Source organism: Carlito syrichta, unplaced genomic scaffold (assembly GCF_000164805.1).
Source record: "Carlito syrichta isolate Samal-C Ts95f unplaced genomic scaffold, Tarsius_syrichta-2.0.1 Scaffold307141, whole genome shotgun sequence".
Classification (NCBI taxonomy): domain Eukaryota; kingdom Metazoa; phylum Chordata; class Mammalia; order Primates; family Tarsiidae; genus Carlito; species Carlito syrichta.
In genome coordinates this window covers 60576-77592 of record NW_007251237.1, presented here as the reverse complement: position 1 = coordinate 77592, position 17017 = coordinate 60576, and the positions used below count along the sequence as shown (strand labels likewise).

At 49.1% G+C, this 17017-nt stretch overlaps 1 protein-coding gene and 1 pseudogene across 1 annotated transcript in view; both read right to left on the bottom strand.

Moving 5' to 3' along the window:
- Nucleotides 1–2848: 2848 nt before the first annotated feature.
- MMP25 (matrix metallopeptidase 25) overlaps nucleotides 2849–17017 on the bottom strand; it is a 62224-nt gene continuing 48055 nt past the window's right edge. Inside the window, 1 exon segment of the mRNA XM_008063927.2 lies at nucleotides 2849–2980. Coding sequence (XP_008062118.2) covers nucleotides 2849–2980 — 132 coding nt within the window.
- LOC103266312 lies at nucleotides 15407–16391 on the bottom strand (annotated as a pseudogene).

Genomic DNA, 17017 nt, shown 5'->3' with positions numbered 1-17017 from the left:
TGAGCCTCACAGTTGGTGTGGGGCAGCGAAAGGGTAGAGAGAAAGGTTGAGGGAACCCAGGAAGGGAGGAAGAGACATGTCCTGCCCTTGGGCCAGCCCAGCCCCTGAGAGGAACGTTCTGACAATTTCCAGGGAAGTGCTGTCCCCCACTCCAGGTTTCCCAGGGTGTGAGGGTCTACAGGGTCTCTGTTTCCTCTCATCCTGCAGTCCCTCCTACTCCAGTTCCCCCCAAACAGGTAGGATCTAACACCTCAAGTGACACTCTTATCCCATAATGATACTTCTTGTACCAGGGTGTCCCTAACTGAGCCCTGACACAAGCACTTGGGAAATACTCAGGGCACGTACACATTTAGAGGCTTTTTCAGGTGCATCCATTCAAATGCACACACCCAGCACTGCCTCCATAATTTCCCTCCCTGCTGGAGTTCTGGTCCCATAACTAGGACCTGCCACGTAAGTGGAAGGATTCACAGCAAAATGAACCTGTGGGACTGCTCGTTAGTAAGTCTCAAAACCTCAGGATGGTGATAGCAGAGGACTCACCCACTGAGCTCGGGCCATCAGGCATGGGCCACGGGGGACTGCACGGGTCACCTGCCTGGGAGGCCCGCCCTGCCCACCGTCCCCCAGTCCCCATCAGCCTCTCCCCTGGCAAGTGGGACCCAGCAGGTGGATCTGGAGGGGTGAGTAGGGTGAGGCTGGTGCAGGTGGGAGAGGGCACATTGGGGGCATGGAGTTCCAGGGTCCCTGTCCCCCATCACCTGCTCTTACTCACCTTGGAGTAGCTCATGGTGACACTGGGTTCCAGGGACTGGGACCTACTGGGGAGGAACAGAGGTGGGAAAAGTGTCTCAGAGAAGTTCCTTCCCCACAACCTGCTGCCACAGTGTCCTTAGTCTCAAGGACCCCAGATCCCCCCACCCCAGGATGACTCCGCTGTCAGTCACCTTCTCCCCCCAGCACAGGGGCTAGCAGGTTTGTGCTCCAGAAGAGGGTGTGGTTGGTTTTAGAGTGGGGGGTGGTGCCTCCCCTGGGGAGAAGGCAAGGCTGATGAGTGAGAGAAAGAGAAAACACAAGAGAGAGATAGACAAGAGAGAGACAGACAGAGGAGAGAGACATTCAGACAGAGATAGAGCCCAGAGGAGAGAGGCGAGCTCGAAGGGCCTTGGAAGAGGTGAGGATTCATCCCTGGTCTGGGCCCCTTTGCTCTCTGAGCTGGGATGAAACTTTCTGAGCCCAGGAAGGGGCTGCTTCCCCAACCCCTGCAGCCTGAGGGGGGAGAGGCAGAGGGCAGCCCAGACTTGGAGGGCTGCTTGGGGGAACTCCCATGCTCAGGAGAGGGGAGTCAGCCAGGTAGAGGTGGGTGTTCAGAGGAATCTGACCAGGTTCTTGCAGAGAGGTGTGCCCAGCTCCAGGAGGAGGCAAGACCTACAAGACCCAAGAGGGTGCTGTCAAGGTCAGGGGCCTGTGCAGCTGGCAAGGGTAGCTGGCATTGATGTTGGTCTGCCTTTGTGACAGCATGGGGCCAGGCATTCTGTTGACCAGGCTTTCCTGACCCCTGCCGACTCCAAGGGCAGCAGTGGGACACTGGGCCCAGCAACCCTGGGCACCCCATGGGCTTCTCCCAGTCCCAAAGGGTCTGACTACCCTGGCTCAGCCTCCCACTTCCTCTTCATGCCCCAGCCTCCCAGCTCAGCACTCTTTCCTAGGGCTACGAGGCAAATGAAGTGTACCACAGTCTAACCGTGTATCACCAAGAATAAGGGCCACCCAGGAGTGCTGAGGAGGAAATGACCAGCCTGCAAGAGTTCAGTCCACCCTTTTTCCACCAGTGTTTAGCTGATGGGAACCTGCTGTTTCCCGAGTGGAGGCTGTGGAAACTCCAGGGTGAAGTCCCAGAGGGGGTTTTGAGGGAGGGAAGGGTGTCAGGTTGAGGCAGTTCTGGGCCCAGGATGGGGTTGGACTGTATGGCCTGGGGTGGTGTGACTGGAAGCTAGGTTAGTGGCGATGGTGTTCAAGGGTCATCCTTATGGCCACTGATGTCACCCTAGATGTGAGACATAAGTCCTCCAGGGTGGTCTCGGCTGGGTTCACATCTCACCAATATAACAGTGACTGTTGGGGGACATCGTGGAGACAGGACAGAATAATAAGCTGTGGGGACCTCAGAACAACAGGCAGGGGAGTGGCTGGGGTTCAGTCCATGCCACATAGACACCAGAGACATCCCATGGGGATGCCATCTGCTGTGGCCGGGCAAGTCTGGGACTGGAGAGAGTCAGCAGACTTCACCTCAAGAAACGATTGCTATTCCAGGAATAGCAAAATCCTGCAGGGACCACACATGGCCGGGGATGGACTTTCCCAGGAGTCCCCAGGAAGGGGTGAGAGAGATCACATTGTATGGACAGTCCAAGGACCAGATGTTTGCCGTCCCACTCCCAGTTTGTCTTTGCTCCTTGCCCACAGTCCTGGGCCCCACCCATCACAATTTGTCTCCCAGAGCTCCAGAAGGAGGGTCCACATTGCCCACCCCCTGACAGCCCCTGTGCCTGAAGTGAGGTGGACAGCAACCAACCTACAGTCCCTGCACGTGATCACCCCTGGCAGTGGGCCCCAGAGGTGACAACTGGGACCACAGGTGTCCACGAAGGCTGATCCCAGTATGAGTTCCGGCCAGAGCTGCCCCTCTGCAGGGATCACCCTCTCTGCCTGCTTATGAGCCCCCACCCCCGGGAAAAGACTAGGGGCCTTGGCTGCACCTCACAAGCCCCCAGCAGGTCCAGTGGTGAGAGACTCCAGCCCCTTTCCATGTAGGGGGCTATTCCACTTGGGATGTCCCCCCTCAGTGAGAGGTGATGCCACCAGTCAGCAGGGGCAGAAGGAGCAGCAGGAGGGTCACTGGTCACCACTCTGAGGCCTGGTTGAACTCGCACTGACAATCGCAGGCTCCAGACTTAGGGGTCACTCTAGGGGGCTTGAAGACACCAGGCCAGAGGTGGGGGTGGAACAGTCCAGCCACTTGGGCCCCATGGTCTTGGGGAGTCTGGTGGGTCCTGCTGCTGTCCTTGGGAAAGCGCCAGTAGTGGATGACCTTGAAGAAACAGGGGGTCACCTGTGAGGGGTGGGTGGGGCTGTGGATGGTGGACAAGGGGTAGAGATGAGCCAGAGTGCGGTAGAAAAGGGCTGGTCTTTGGACTGGACACAGGCCTCATCTCTTCTTGAGGAAATCACTAGAAGAGGAAAGTCTACCCTGAACCCTGTCTTTCCCAGAATAGCCAGCGTTTCTCAGAGCAAGGTCTGTGGACTTTCTCCAGAACTCACGCTGCCTTGTGAAAACAGGTGATGGGAGGGTAGAGGAAGCAGAGAGGACCTCAAAAGTTGGTTGAGGGGAGCTCAGAGGAGGTATGTCTCTTGTGAAGTTGAGGCTACTTTCTAGCTATGTGTAATTGTCTCCAGGCTTTACAGATTTATGTCTGCTACCTAAAAATACATCAAAGTAATTTTATTTTTTAAATGGTATATTTAAAAGTATGGTATGGAGTCATAATCAAAATGTACATGGGTGAGGAAACAGGGCTAGCAGCTGACTGTACCTGGCATTTCTGTGGCTCTGCAATGTTCTCCTTCCCCAGGGCCAGTCTCCTCATATGTTCTCTACAGGGCCACTCTGTGTAAGTATCCACCCCTTCCGTGGAGGAGTCATTTTTGGACCACTGCATAGGTTTCCATCCTACCTCAGTGACCCCATAGTGCTTCCTGGAGCTGAGGCCGCGGCAGCAGTCCCAGCCATCAGGGGAGGTTGCCCCCAGTTGCTGGTGACAACCAGGCCAGCATGAGGCCAGGCCTGTGACCAGACAAGGACCTAAGAATTCTGAGCCACCAGCCACTGAGGCCTTTCCAAGAAAGAGAAGGGGAAACTTGTATTTTAGAAGCTTATCAGCCTCACCCAGGAGGATAGTAAACATGGTTAGAGGGAAAGCCCTTCAATTCCTCTGACCACAGGGAGGTGGACCTGGGGGAAGTTTAGAAGCAGAAATTGGACAGATTTCCATTGTCTGCCTGCAGGAGAAGTTGGAATCCAGGGTTGGTGGAGGGGGGTGTAGGAAGAGAGGGTAGAGGAAGCAGAGAGGACCTCAAAAGTTGGTTGAGGGGAGCTCAGAGGAGGTATGTCTCTTGTGAAGTTGAGGCTACTTTCTAGCTATGTGTAATTGTCTCCAGGCTTTACAGATTTATGTCTGCTACCTAAAAATACATCAAAGTAATTTTATTTTTTAAATGGTATATTTAAAAGTATGGTATGGAGTCATAATCAAAATGTACAACTGTTGTGCTTCAAAGGACACCATCAAGAAAGTGGAAAGGCAGCCCACAGAATGGGAAAAAAATATTTGCATAGTTGATAAGAAATTTGTATTCAGAATACAAAAAGAATCCTTGCACCTTAAAATAGGAGGACAAGACGTCAAATTAAAAATGGGCAAGGGTTCTGAATATACATTCCCACAGGATATGCAAGTGTTCATTAGCACAAGAAAAGATCCTGTGACCTCGTTAGTCACAGATAAATGTAAATCAAAAATTTAATGTGGTATCATTTCAGTACACTACAATGACTGCAATTAAAGACAGATAATAACAAGTGTTGATGAGGGTGTGGAGAAACTAGAACCCTCACACACTGCTGCTGGGAATGGAAAATGGTGCAGACACACCATGGAAAATAGCCTGACTTTTCCTCAAAAGGTTAAAAACACATTTACCATATGATCCAGCAATTCCATTCCTACATATGAATCCACAAGAAATGAAAACATCTGTCCACAGAAAAACTCATACATGAAAGTTCATAGCCGCATTATTCTTAGTAACCAGAAGGTAGAAACAGCCCAAATGTTCTTCAGTGGATGAACAGAGAGACAAAATGGATCCATCACACAGTAGACCGTTATTCAGCCTTCAGAAGAAACGAAGGACTGACACGTTACAACACGGATGACCCTCAAAATCATCATGCACGGTGAAGCCAGCCAGACACGAAAGGCCTTATAAAGTATGAGTCCATTTTTATGAAATACCTGGATAAGCAAACCCCCAGTGACAGGAGGTAGATGAATGGCTGCCCAGGGCTCTTGGGGAACGGGGAGGTGAGGATTGGTGTCAATATCTCAGAGAGACAAAAGTTCTCCTTGAGGTGATTAAAATGTTCTAAAATGGGTGATGGTTTCCCAGTTCTGTAAATGGAATTGTGCACTGCAGTAAGTGAATTGCATGGTCTGTGAATTATAGCACGATAAAGTTACAGGAGCCGGATTGGTGCCCCACACCTATAATCCTAGCACTTTGGGAGGCCAAGGTAGGAGGATTGCTTGAGGCCAGGAGTTCAAGGCTACCCTAGGCAATATAGTGAGATCCTGCATGTATAACAAATAATAATAAATAAATAAAAATCTTAAAATACTGCTATAAAAAAGTTGGTACTGTCTGGAATGAAACACAAAATGTCTCCAGATGGTGGTCCTTGAGAGACAGTCATGGAGGGAGAGGATGGGTCGAGCAAGAAGACAACCTTGTAGAGATGAAGCCTTCTAACTTAATTTAAATAAAAAACAGATGGGGGCCTCACTATGTTGCCCTGGTTGGTCTCCATCTGCTGGTCTCAAGCAATCATCTCGCCTAGGACTCCCAAAGTGCTGGAATTACACCTGTGAGACACTGCCCTGACTGAGGTGAAGCCTTTCGGCTGGTACAGGCACAGCCTCCTTCGCTCTCCCACTCTAGAATTCTGAGACGGCTCAGGGAGAGATCTGGACTTCCTGGGTGTGGAAGGGGGTTTCAGAAATGAAATGCACTCCTAAGTGGCAGGAAGGGGACAGCTGGGGTCTAGTTAACCCACATGAAACTCACCAGGGCTGTGTGATCTGTAGGTCCTATCTATCTGGGCTCTTCGAGGGTGTAATGGGTTGCATTGTGCCCTTCCCTAGAAGGTCTTCCTGGTGCTCAAGGTACCCTTATAAAAAGGGGGAAATATGGCAGGGTGCGGTGGCTCAAGCCTGGGAGGCTGAGGCAAGAGGATTGCCTGAGCTCAAAGGTTCGAGGCCAGCGTGGGCAAATTGGCAAGACCTCGTCTCTACAATAAATCAAAAAATTAACCAGGCATGGTGGTGCGTGCCTGTAGTTCCAGTTATTTGCAAGGTTCAGGCAGAAGGATCACATGAGCCCAGCAGGCTGAGACTGCAGTGACTGCGAGCATGCCACTGCACTCCAGCCTGGGTGACAGAGTGAGACTCCAACTCAAAAAAAAAAAAGAGGGGGAAATTTGACAGATACACACAGGGAAAAAACCAAGGAGAAAAAGACAACCACCTACCCACTAAGGAGCGAGGCTCAGAACAAAACCCCCTCCTGGCCCTCAAGAGCCTCCCCTACAAGGCACTTTGACCTCAGCCTTCTGGCCGCCAGACCTGAGAGAACAGATTTCTAATCATCGCCCAAGTTGTGATACTTCGTTCCAGCAACCCTAGGAAAGGGTGCCAAGAGCAGGGCAGTGGCCTGCTGAGCTAGGAGGCTGTGACATGAGGAGGAGGCGGGAGATGGAGCCAGGGTGGGTGAGACCTGGTAGGGCTGGGGGCACCGGTCAGTTGGGGTCAGGAGAGCCTGATCAGCAGAATGCCTGACCTCATCCTCTCTTGAAGGCAGACGCACAATAATGCCAGCCGCCCCTGCCGCATGCACAGACCCTTGACCCTGAGTCCTCCTTCTGGCTCTTGCAGGTCCTGTCTCCTCCTAGACCCAAGGACACTTCCCTGCAAGGACCTTGTCAGATTCCTCTGCACACCCACCCCCACCTGGCTGGCCCCACTCTCCTGAGCTGTGGGTGTTCCCCCAGGCTGCCTTCCAAGGCTTCCCTCTGTCCCTCCCCGTCTCAGGTAACTGGGGTTTGCGAGGGACTCAGAGGGTCCCACCCCAGCTCAGAGAGCCAAGGTTCCCAGTCTAGGGATCGGTCCTTACCCTCCCAGGTCCCTTAGATCTCTGCCACTCTCCTGTGGGTCTCTATCTCTGTCTGTCTGTCTGTTTCCTCTGTCTCTGTCTCTCTACTGTCTCTCTGTCCCTCTCTTCTTGTTTGTCTCTGTCCCTCTCTTCTTGTCTGTCTCTGTCTCTTTTGCTTTCTCTTTCTCTCACTCATCAGCTTGGTTCCCTGCCCAGGGAAGGCTCCACCTCCCATCCCTCCACCTGCGCAGCTCTAAAATCAGCCACACCCCTCCCGGAGCACAAACCCGCTGGCCCCTGTGCTGGGAAGACAGGGAGGAGAAGGTGACTGACTCCGTGGAGTCATTGCGGGGTGGGGAGATCTGAGGTCCCTAAGGCTAAGTGCCGGAGGCCAGCTCTGGGGGGGTTCACGGGGACCCGAGAAGGAGGCGTGATGAGGCGAGGGAAGGAAGAGTCGTGACCAGAGTTCTTTTCAGGCACTCTGGCACTGAAGCACAGCAGTGCTGATTTATTTATATCATAATTTTTGGCACACACTTAGCAGAAAGTTAACAGTAAAAAAAATAATTAACAATCAAAACATATCAAAACGATTGTATGACGTACTAATGATTTTACAATTCTTATGATTTTTGCATAATTATACAATTTAATAATGTCTACATATAAGAAGTAGTTGTTCTTGGAAGTGGTAACTTATTAAAAGGGCAAGGTTAATATTAGTCAAAAGATCAGCAAGTGGAAAGTAAAACTTACGCTTTATAAAGGTAAACAGTCTTTATAGATATAAAGATGTTAGGCATATAACCTTTCTGTAGTTTTAATTTAAAGGTCACTGTCTGTGATGAGGCAGTATCTATGTTTTATTTATATATATCAATCATTTCACTTTTTACTAAGCGTTGACCTTTGGGTTTTTAGAAAGCAGGCACCAAGGGGACCCACTGCATTTTATTTTTTCCTATAAAGATAAGTTTTTCTACTTAACATGTCTTTCATCTATCCAGACTTTTCTAACCATATCATCATCATATGCACCTGTATAAGGTAGTGGAGGGTCAAGCCATTCTAAGTTTTGCATATTACTCTTTCCTCTAGGTACCCACCAAATTCTACCATTCATATTAAAGCCTATATGGGGGCCTGCTCTAACAGTTGGCAAGGGTTTGTAATATTGTTTCAAAGCTTTAAACTTGTGGCTACTCTGGTGTTGTTTGTATGGCTTAACTGTGTTTGCTTCAGTTTGTACCTCAGTTTGTGTCATTTCTCGGTACCATAGTTTTAACATAAAGTAGAACAGTTAAAAGTACACTTTGTCATAGTAGGTTTTAGAGTAATTGGTTGGTTCATTGTGACCCGTTGGGTTGCTATTTGCATTTCCTGAGGCATGGCCAATGGTGAAACATTGACTGCTTTGTTATTGACATTATAGATGCTGTAACCCTTAACTTTAGTCACAGCATTCTTTCCCAAGGGGAGATTTAAGCATATTATTCCTGTAAGGTATAAGCATAGCAATATCATGGGAACAAACAGGCGACCATGAGTCACAGGACATTCATGTAGAATTTCCTCAAGACTTTCCGCGGGGCTTTGCCACATACATGGATCCTTCTGGGGCTTTGCCTTCCAGAAGGGTGTCTTCATCCAGTTCCCATGCTGAGTCCTGGACTGTCAGAACTTTCCTCAAGACTTTCCGCGGGGCTTTGCCACATACATGGATCCTTCTGGGGCTTTGCCTTCCAGAAGGGTGTCTTCATCCGGTTCCCATGCTGAGTCCTGGACTGTCATGGCCTCTGCCAGCTAAGGACACTGTTGCAGCGGGTTGTGTGGAAGGAGTTTCTCCAAGACACTTTTCTTACACCCGTTCCTCCCCAGCAGGTCCTGCCCCAAGAATCCTGCACTGCCATGGGCTGCTTCATTGTGAGTAGTAGCAGATTATGGGGGACTGGGGCCCTGGAACCCTGTGTCCCCAGTGTGCCCTCTCCCACCTGCACCAGCCTCGCCCTGCTCACCCCTCCAATCCTCCTGGCTGGGTCCTATTCGCCCAAACTGTAGGGGGGGGAACCTGGGGGTAGTTGGCAGGGTGAGCTTCCTAGGCACAGGTGACCTGTGCAATTGCACACAGCCCCACTTCCAATGGCATGAAATTGGTGAGTGAGTGCTCTGCTGTCATCATCCTGAAGTTCTGAGACTTACTGACAAGCAGTCCCATGGGTTCATTTTGCTGTGAGCCCTTCCAGTTAAATGTCAGGTCCTGGTTATGGGGCAGGAACTCCAGCCCGGGAGAGAAATTATGGAGACAGCACTGCGTGTGTGCATTTGTGTGGACATACCTGTAAAAAGGCTCTAAATGTAGATGTGCTCCAAACATTTCCCATGTGCCTGTGTGTTTCAGGGCTCAGTCAGGGACACCCTGGTGACAAGGAGTATAGTTATGGGATAAGGGTGTTATCTGAGACATTAGACCCTATTTGTTTGGGGGGAGCTGGAGAAGGCAGGTCTGCAGGATGAGAGGAAACCCAGTCCCCGAAAACCCTCACGCCCTGGAAAGCCTGGGGTGGGGGACAGAGCTTCCTTGGCAATTCTCAGAATGTTCCTCTCAGGAGTTGGACTGACCCAGGAGCAGGATATGTCTCTTCTTCCCTTCTTGGGTGCTCCCAACCTCGAGATCCCTAGCCCTTCCACTGTCTCCACCCCAAATGCGAGGTGTACCAGGTCTTCCAAGGAGCTGTGGGACCTGTGACAAAAGGGTTTTCCAGAGCTCAGTAGCCGGGTGCAGGTTCAGGAGGGTGACATAGAGGGTAATGGGTTATTCCCACTAGTTGGCACAGTATTTATTTTACCTGATTTTTTTTACAATTCAGGGTTAGGTATATAAATATTCATTATGCAGCTACCCTTATTGATGAGGTATGCTCCCCCTTCCCGAGGCAAATTCCCACTACTGCCAATTCCACTTCCTCGTCCCCCTCCCAACAATTTTCTGCTACTGCCGATCCTTTTCTTATAGTATTACAATAATTGTTCAAGGTTCGCTTATGAGTGAGAACATGTAATACTCAGTTATTTGCTTCTGTGAAAGATTATTCAGTATTAGGCTCTAAGTCCATCCAGGTTGCTGAGAAGTTCATGATTTTGTTCTTCTTTATGACCATGTAATATTCTATTGTGTATATGTATCACATTTTTTTACCCAGACTTCTTTTGACAGGCAGCATGGTTGTTTCCATGTGCTTGCTGCTGTGAACAATTTTTGTCCACTTTCATGTGAAATTGCACTGGCACAATGGCACCAAAGTGTGTAGACAGATACCCTGCCAAAAACATTTGCCCAGGGCTCAGCACACCTTGTCTGTGGCCTTGATCATTCAGTGACCTGAATGATCCAACTGCCAGATGGGGCCTTGACATGGGACTCATAGGGAAGTCTGTGGGGTGCCTCCCACCTGTGGGGATCCATACAGGTGTCTGGAGTGAGAATGGCCAGGCACTATGGGCTGGCAGTCGAGGAGAGCAACCAGTGCACGACTGACTCACCAGGCACCTCTCAATCTCAATGGGTGCCCAAGAGAGGCCGGGTTACTCTGCCCATCCCCCATCCCTAAAATTCCCTCCTCAGCCAACTCTCACCTGGTACTATAGAAGGTGGGGGAAGAGCAAGCTGACCCATCACGCTCTGATGCAGTGTTCATGTCCTACATGTTTGTGTGGGCATGGAGGGGGGTATGTGTGTGTGTGTGTGTGTGTGTGTGTGTGTGTGTGTCCTGTCAGGGGGTCAAGGTCACAAGGGCCTGAGTATCACTGTTATGTCCACAGATCAAACATGATGACCTTGAGACTCTGAAGGCCACAATGGTAATGCCCTTCCCCCATATGCTCAGGGTGGTGGGTGGGAGGCCTGGGTTCTCAGCTTGTGATACTGAGGACATTCCAGCCCTCCTGGAATCCAGGAGGGAATATTTTCAGGCCCTTTGACCCCAACTCCACTTCTTTCACAGCAGCAGGAATTTGACCAGTTCCTTAATAACCTGGTTTATTCAGACTCAAGTCCTGAACAGGTGGATTGATGAGTCATGGGGCACCAGGTCAGACACCCCCCCAGGCTCTCCACAATTGGGGGGTTCACAATGACAGGTCACCATTTCTGAGACCAAGTTCAGGGGCCCTGGAAGTGGCTTCACCCTCTTCCCCACTTCCTGCCTCGGGCTGACTTATACAGGCCAGCTTCTCATTTGAGGGGTGTTTGACAGTGGCCAGCAGCTGCTGCCATGAGGATAGGGGTGTACCCTAGGAAATGTGGTGATATAGAAATGTGGGTCCCTCTTTGTTGATGGCAGCAAATTTCCTTTATCTCGGGTAATTTTGTATCTTGTAAAAACCTCTTGCCATCTCTTTGGAGTTAAGTCCATGGCTAAGTCATCACCTTGGTTAAGGGCCTTGGGAGGACACTGCTGGCAAAAAAAAAGTTAAAAACCCAGAAAAATGCCAACTGTTTCCTGATTAGAATCTGATCATGAAAGGATTTTTGTTTAGTCTGTGGTTAAATGTTAGTTTATTTAAAAGCATATGTTCATGGCATATGTATATTTAAAAGAAAAACACACAAGAAGAAAGTTTTTAAGCTTTTCTCTTTGGATTGTGTTGGTGATGGTAACATCATCTGGGGTGGAAGTCCAGGAGGGGAGTGCCTTACCAGAGACTCAGGTCCCGTGGGTACCCAGGGTCCAGGGCGGGCCGCCTACTCGCTGGTCCCAGATCAGACAGGTCTTCCTATTCAGCGGCCACAAAGGCACGGCATCCACTCCCCCAACCCTTCACCCTTCAGCTGCTGGTCCTGGGTACCCAGAACTAGGCCTGAAAGGAGGAGTCTGGGAATCCAAAGTGAGCTCCACACACTCGGCCCAAAACACAATTCAAAGAGGAAATAAGCATAAAAGTCATACATAGATAGATAGATATTTGCTTATTTAAAATTCTTAAGTCGAGATCTCACGCTGACACCCAGGCTGGAGTGCAGAGGCTCAGGCAATCCTTCTGCCGCCTGAGTAGCTGGGACTCCAGACCCATACCACCACACAGGGCTAATTTTGTATTTCTTTTGTAAAGATAAGGTCTTGCTCTCTTGCCCAGGCTGGCCTCAAACCCCTAGCTTCAAGCAATCCTCCCTCCTTGGTCTCTCAAAGTGTAGGAATTAAGACTTGAGCCACCGCACCCTGCCAGATATTCACTTTTCATTAAACCGATATTTAACCATCAAACTCTAAGCAAAACTTTCAAATCTCATTATCAGATTTTATAAGATCCACAATCACCTCAGAAAAAGGTGAATTTGCTGCCATGAGCAAAGTGGGATCCACACTTTATTGTACCATATTCCCTAGAGACAGCAGTTAACTAAAGTCGCCAGTCTGCGCATCCACGTTGCATACAAGAGACATTCCTCTGCCAGAGGGTCAAAGATGGGCAGTGCCTCACCCCACAGAGGGCAATTCAGACTTCGAAGAAACAGAGTGAGCCACCTGGGATCCCAAGGGTACTGGTGGGGACCAGCAGCTGATGGAGACTTAAGAGGAGCTATGGGGAGGGGTGGAAAAACTAGGTTGTCCGCCACAGCTGGGAGTCAAGGCACAGGGGAGGAAGCAGTGACTGGCAGGTTTTTAGCCAGAGTTCCCATAGGGCAGAGTAAAGGAGGAAAACAGGAAACGACTCAGAATGTGCCCCAACCCAAACCTTCGCCCTCGGGATCCCGTGCGCTTTCCTGAGCGCCAGCCGGACATCCCCGGCCCCTTCGGCCCCGCGGTCTTCTTGGATCTCACAATGAAGATGTCCTTCATCCTCCCCGGAGGGAGTTCTGCTCCTTTCCTGATGCCTTTCTGCTCCTTTCCTGATGCTGGAGGGCCCGCCCCGTCGGGCGATGCCGCGGTGGAGTGCAGGGGCGTGCCAGGCGCGCAGGCGCGGGGCGGGAGCTGCTGTCTCGTCGTCGCAGGCCACAAACTGGCGGCCTCTTCCCTTCTCTTAGGGGAGGAGGGAGGAGTCTTCAGTGCTGTAATGATGCGGTGAGGACCGAAGTGGAACTGGGGGTCATCGGCTCTGGTCTGCACCAGCTTCCTCTTACAGAGAAAACAGATTCTTACTCCGCTTATGCGGATAATTATATCGCCATAAATTAACAATACTCACAGAATCTGGAGAAATCAGGCAGAGAGGAAAATATATGCTTCAAATTTTGCCCACGGGAGTACCTTTTACTCGGTTGTTAAAAGCTGTTAGTAGCTCAAAAGATTAAAGGTTTTCTTGACTCTGTGAGGGAAAAAACCAGAAAGCAATGTTCTAAACAAAAGGTCGTAAAAATTATTTCAGCCTTCATTAGTCCTGTCCATGTAATTAGCTTCTGTTCTGCCTATTAACTTGCCGTTCTGATATTGGATCAGCTACCCTCATGGACACGTAACCTCTCCACTAAGAGTCCTGGAATTGGCCGGGCACAGTGGCTCATGCCTATAATCCATCACTTTGAGAGGCCAAGATGAGAGGATTGCCCGAGCCCACAGGTTCAACACCAGCCTGAGACCTCATCTTACAACAAATTAGAAAATTAGCCAGGCATGGTAGCGCGTGCCTGTGGTTCCAGTTACTTGAAAGACTGCAGAGGAAGGAGCACATGAGCACAGCAGGTGGAGGCTGTGGTGGCTGTGAGTGTACCACTGCACTCCAGTCTGGGTGACAGAGTGAGACTCCAACTTAAAAAAAAAAAGAATTCTGGAATTGTTTCCTAGTCTGATGGCACATACTGCATGCAAGAGCACCTGTCAGAGTCTTATAGCTAATTATAAACTGCTTTTTGAAAAGATTCAAAGCAAAACAATAACTGTGGAAGACAATCGTCTTAGGACAGCCATGGTCAAAGAGACAATTGACAAGAAAATTTGGTCAAAGACACAACTGATAAAGAAATGTGGTTATTTCTTTGGCACGCACAAATTTCACATAATAATCATGATTGTTACTGACAACCTATACTAAGACATTTCAAAATTATAGAAATCTCACATAATTTTGGAACACATACTAATAGCACATTTATATATATGTATATACAACCTAAAAAAAAATTAAACACCTTTCACATTTGACAATGTCGACCGGACGCGGTGGCTCACTCCTATAGTCCTAGCACTTTGGGAGACTGAGGTGAGAGATTTGCCTGAGCCCACAGGTTCGACCCCAGCCTGGGCCACTTGGTAAGACCTCATCTCTACAATAAATCGAAAAAATTAGCCAGACATGGTAGCACATGCCTGAAAGGTTGAGGTGGAAGGATCACCTGAGCCCAGCAGGTCAAGGCTGTGGTGCCTCCTGTGTGATTTCAACATATCAAATAAGCGAAATTGTCTCTTTTGGACTTCAGGGAAACCTAATATCTAAAACAGTCAGTGAGTCACAAAGAGTGAATTTGAGAACTTGAAATTTTTGATTTTGGAAAATCTGTCAAATATGGAAAAGTTTAAAATGCTTGATATCACAGAATAGGATCCCAGGTCATTGTCATTTAACCACAAGCCATTCATTTAACCCAAAATGACGACTGAAAGATTTTTTTTTTTCACATTGGTCAGGACTTTATTTAAAAATCAGCTAACAATACTGCAGAACAATGATATGTAAGTTTCTAAAATGCTGCATCTTAGATTTAGTTGGCAAAGACCACATTTAGCAATAAGCATGAGTTTAGTCTTCTATGTAGAACCAGTAAAAAAAAAAGTTTCCTATTGTTTGAGAATACCAGTTTAAGTATAAGCTGTAAAAATGCATAGACCTTTAATCAAAGAGCTGGCTGTACAGAGCACTCCCCTTTCACAGTATTCCTCTTTACTTCCTATGCAAGTCATTGGTTATGCTGTAGGATTTAACTTTACAGCATTAAAAGGCAACTATTGGCCCGGCTCTGTGGCTCAGCCTGTAATCCCGTGCTTTGGGAGGCCGAAGTGAGTGGATTGCCTGAGCCCGCGGGTTCAAGACCAGCCTGGGAAACTTGGCGAGACCTCATCTCTACAATAAATCAAAAAATTAGCTGGGCATGGTAGCGTGCGCCTGTAGTTCCAGCTGCTTGGAAGGCTGAGGCGGAAGGATCACCAGAGCTCAGCAGGTCGAGGCTGTGGTGGCCAGGAGCCGTGCCACTGCACTCCAGTCTGGGCAACAGAGTGAGACTTCAACTCAAATAAAAAAAAAAAAAAGGCAACCATTTAGGGAAGAGGGAGAAAAAGGAAAAAGGAATGTATGTAAGGCTTTTTTAAAAAGGTACAATAAGCATAATAGTGTTTTAGAAAGACAAGTTAAAAATTACTCAAGGCTAACTTGGTTCTCACTGAATAAAAACAACAGACTAAACACTGAGCTCCTCTGTGTAACTCTAATAATCAATGCCTTGGTCACCATATTGGTAATCTCTGGAGTAATCATCTTGGTACTCGCCATGATATTCATCTGGGTATTCTGCCTGATAATCGCTGTCACTGGTTTCTGACCCATTTGTTCCCGTTCCTTGGCTTCCATTGTAAATGACAGGTTCTGTCAGAGCAGCACAGTGTTTGGGGTCATACACTTGCCGCCCAAGCCCATATACACTCATTCCTTTCTGGGAAGTAACTTTGTTGGTACTCATCTGAAGAGAGATTGTCGAGTTGTTCACAGGTTGTAATGTTTGCTTCTGATCGTAGATGTCTCTTCTGGTACCTGGTGCTAACATCCCACCTGGCTGGCTTCTTTGTTAGTGCCCACCTGCAGGCTAACTGTGGTCTGGTCAAAAGGTCTGTCAGTTTGCATCTTGGGATCATAAAAGTGCCTCCTAGTCCCATAAGTCATCATACCTACCTGGCTGGCACATTTGTTGGTTCCCATCTGCAAACCAGTTACACTTTGGCCAGCTTTTAATTTTCCTTCACCAAAACGTCTTGTTTGTTTTTCTGAATACTTAACGCTGATGTGAATCGTTGTATGGAATCCTTTTGTTTTAGCCAGACCAGCAAGAGCCACCAGAGTAGTCTGAACTTGGGTTGTGTTTCCATTCTCAAAAAGATCATTTGCCTCAAATATGTCATGTGGCTTCATACCATAAGCCTGTATAGCTTTAATAAAGTTGTCAATATTCTCCAACTAGGCCAGTTTAATGAGGACTCTTTGACCTTCACTGAGCCTGGCTGCAGCTTGTTTATGAGTTCACAGAGGATGATGCTATCCTTGAGGCCCAGCTAGAAATTGGTGCCAATATTCATGCCTGTCACCTCTTCTATCCAATTGTGAAGATCTTCTTCTGCCTGATGATCATACTTGGAAGCAATCTTGTTCTTGACCTCGGCCGAAAGCCTGTAGGAAGCGTCCTGGTTGAAGTGGGTCATGCGCTGGGTCTGGAGGTCTTGGCATTGGGTGTCCCAGCTCCTGGCCACGAGTAGCCATCGCGGAAGATGCTCGGGACTGGCTCCTCCGGGCAGCGTGGGAGGGAGCAGCAAGGATGGTGCCTCGGCAACTCGCCCGACTGGTCCCTCTGACCCTCGCCTTCTGCTCCAGAGTTCCACGAAGGCTTGGTCGCTGTCAGCACCATGGGGCTCCACTGAGGCAGCCAGGCGCGGTGGCTCAAGCCTATAATCCCAGCACTTTGGGATACTGAGGCGAGAGGATTGCCTGAGTCCACGGGTACGAGACCAGCCTGGGCAATATTTATTGTCTCTACAATAAATCAAAAAATTAGTAGGGCGTGATAGAGCAGCACGCACCTGTAGTTCTGGCTACTTGGAAGACTGAGGCAGAAGGATTGCCTGAGCCCAGCAGGTCGAGGCTGAGCCCAGCCGGTCGAGGCTGCGGTGACCAGGAACGTGCCACTGCACTCCAGCCTGGGCGACGGAGTGAGACTCAAACTCAAAAATAAAGTTACAAGGCAAAACCCTTTGCTCTTTCTTAGAGGAGACGCGTTTTCTTAAACAATAAGATGCTGTGCAGATGTACTGCGAGGTCGCTGAATCTGTTC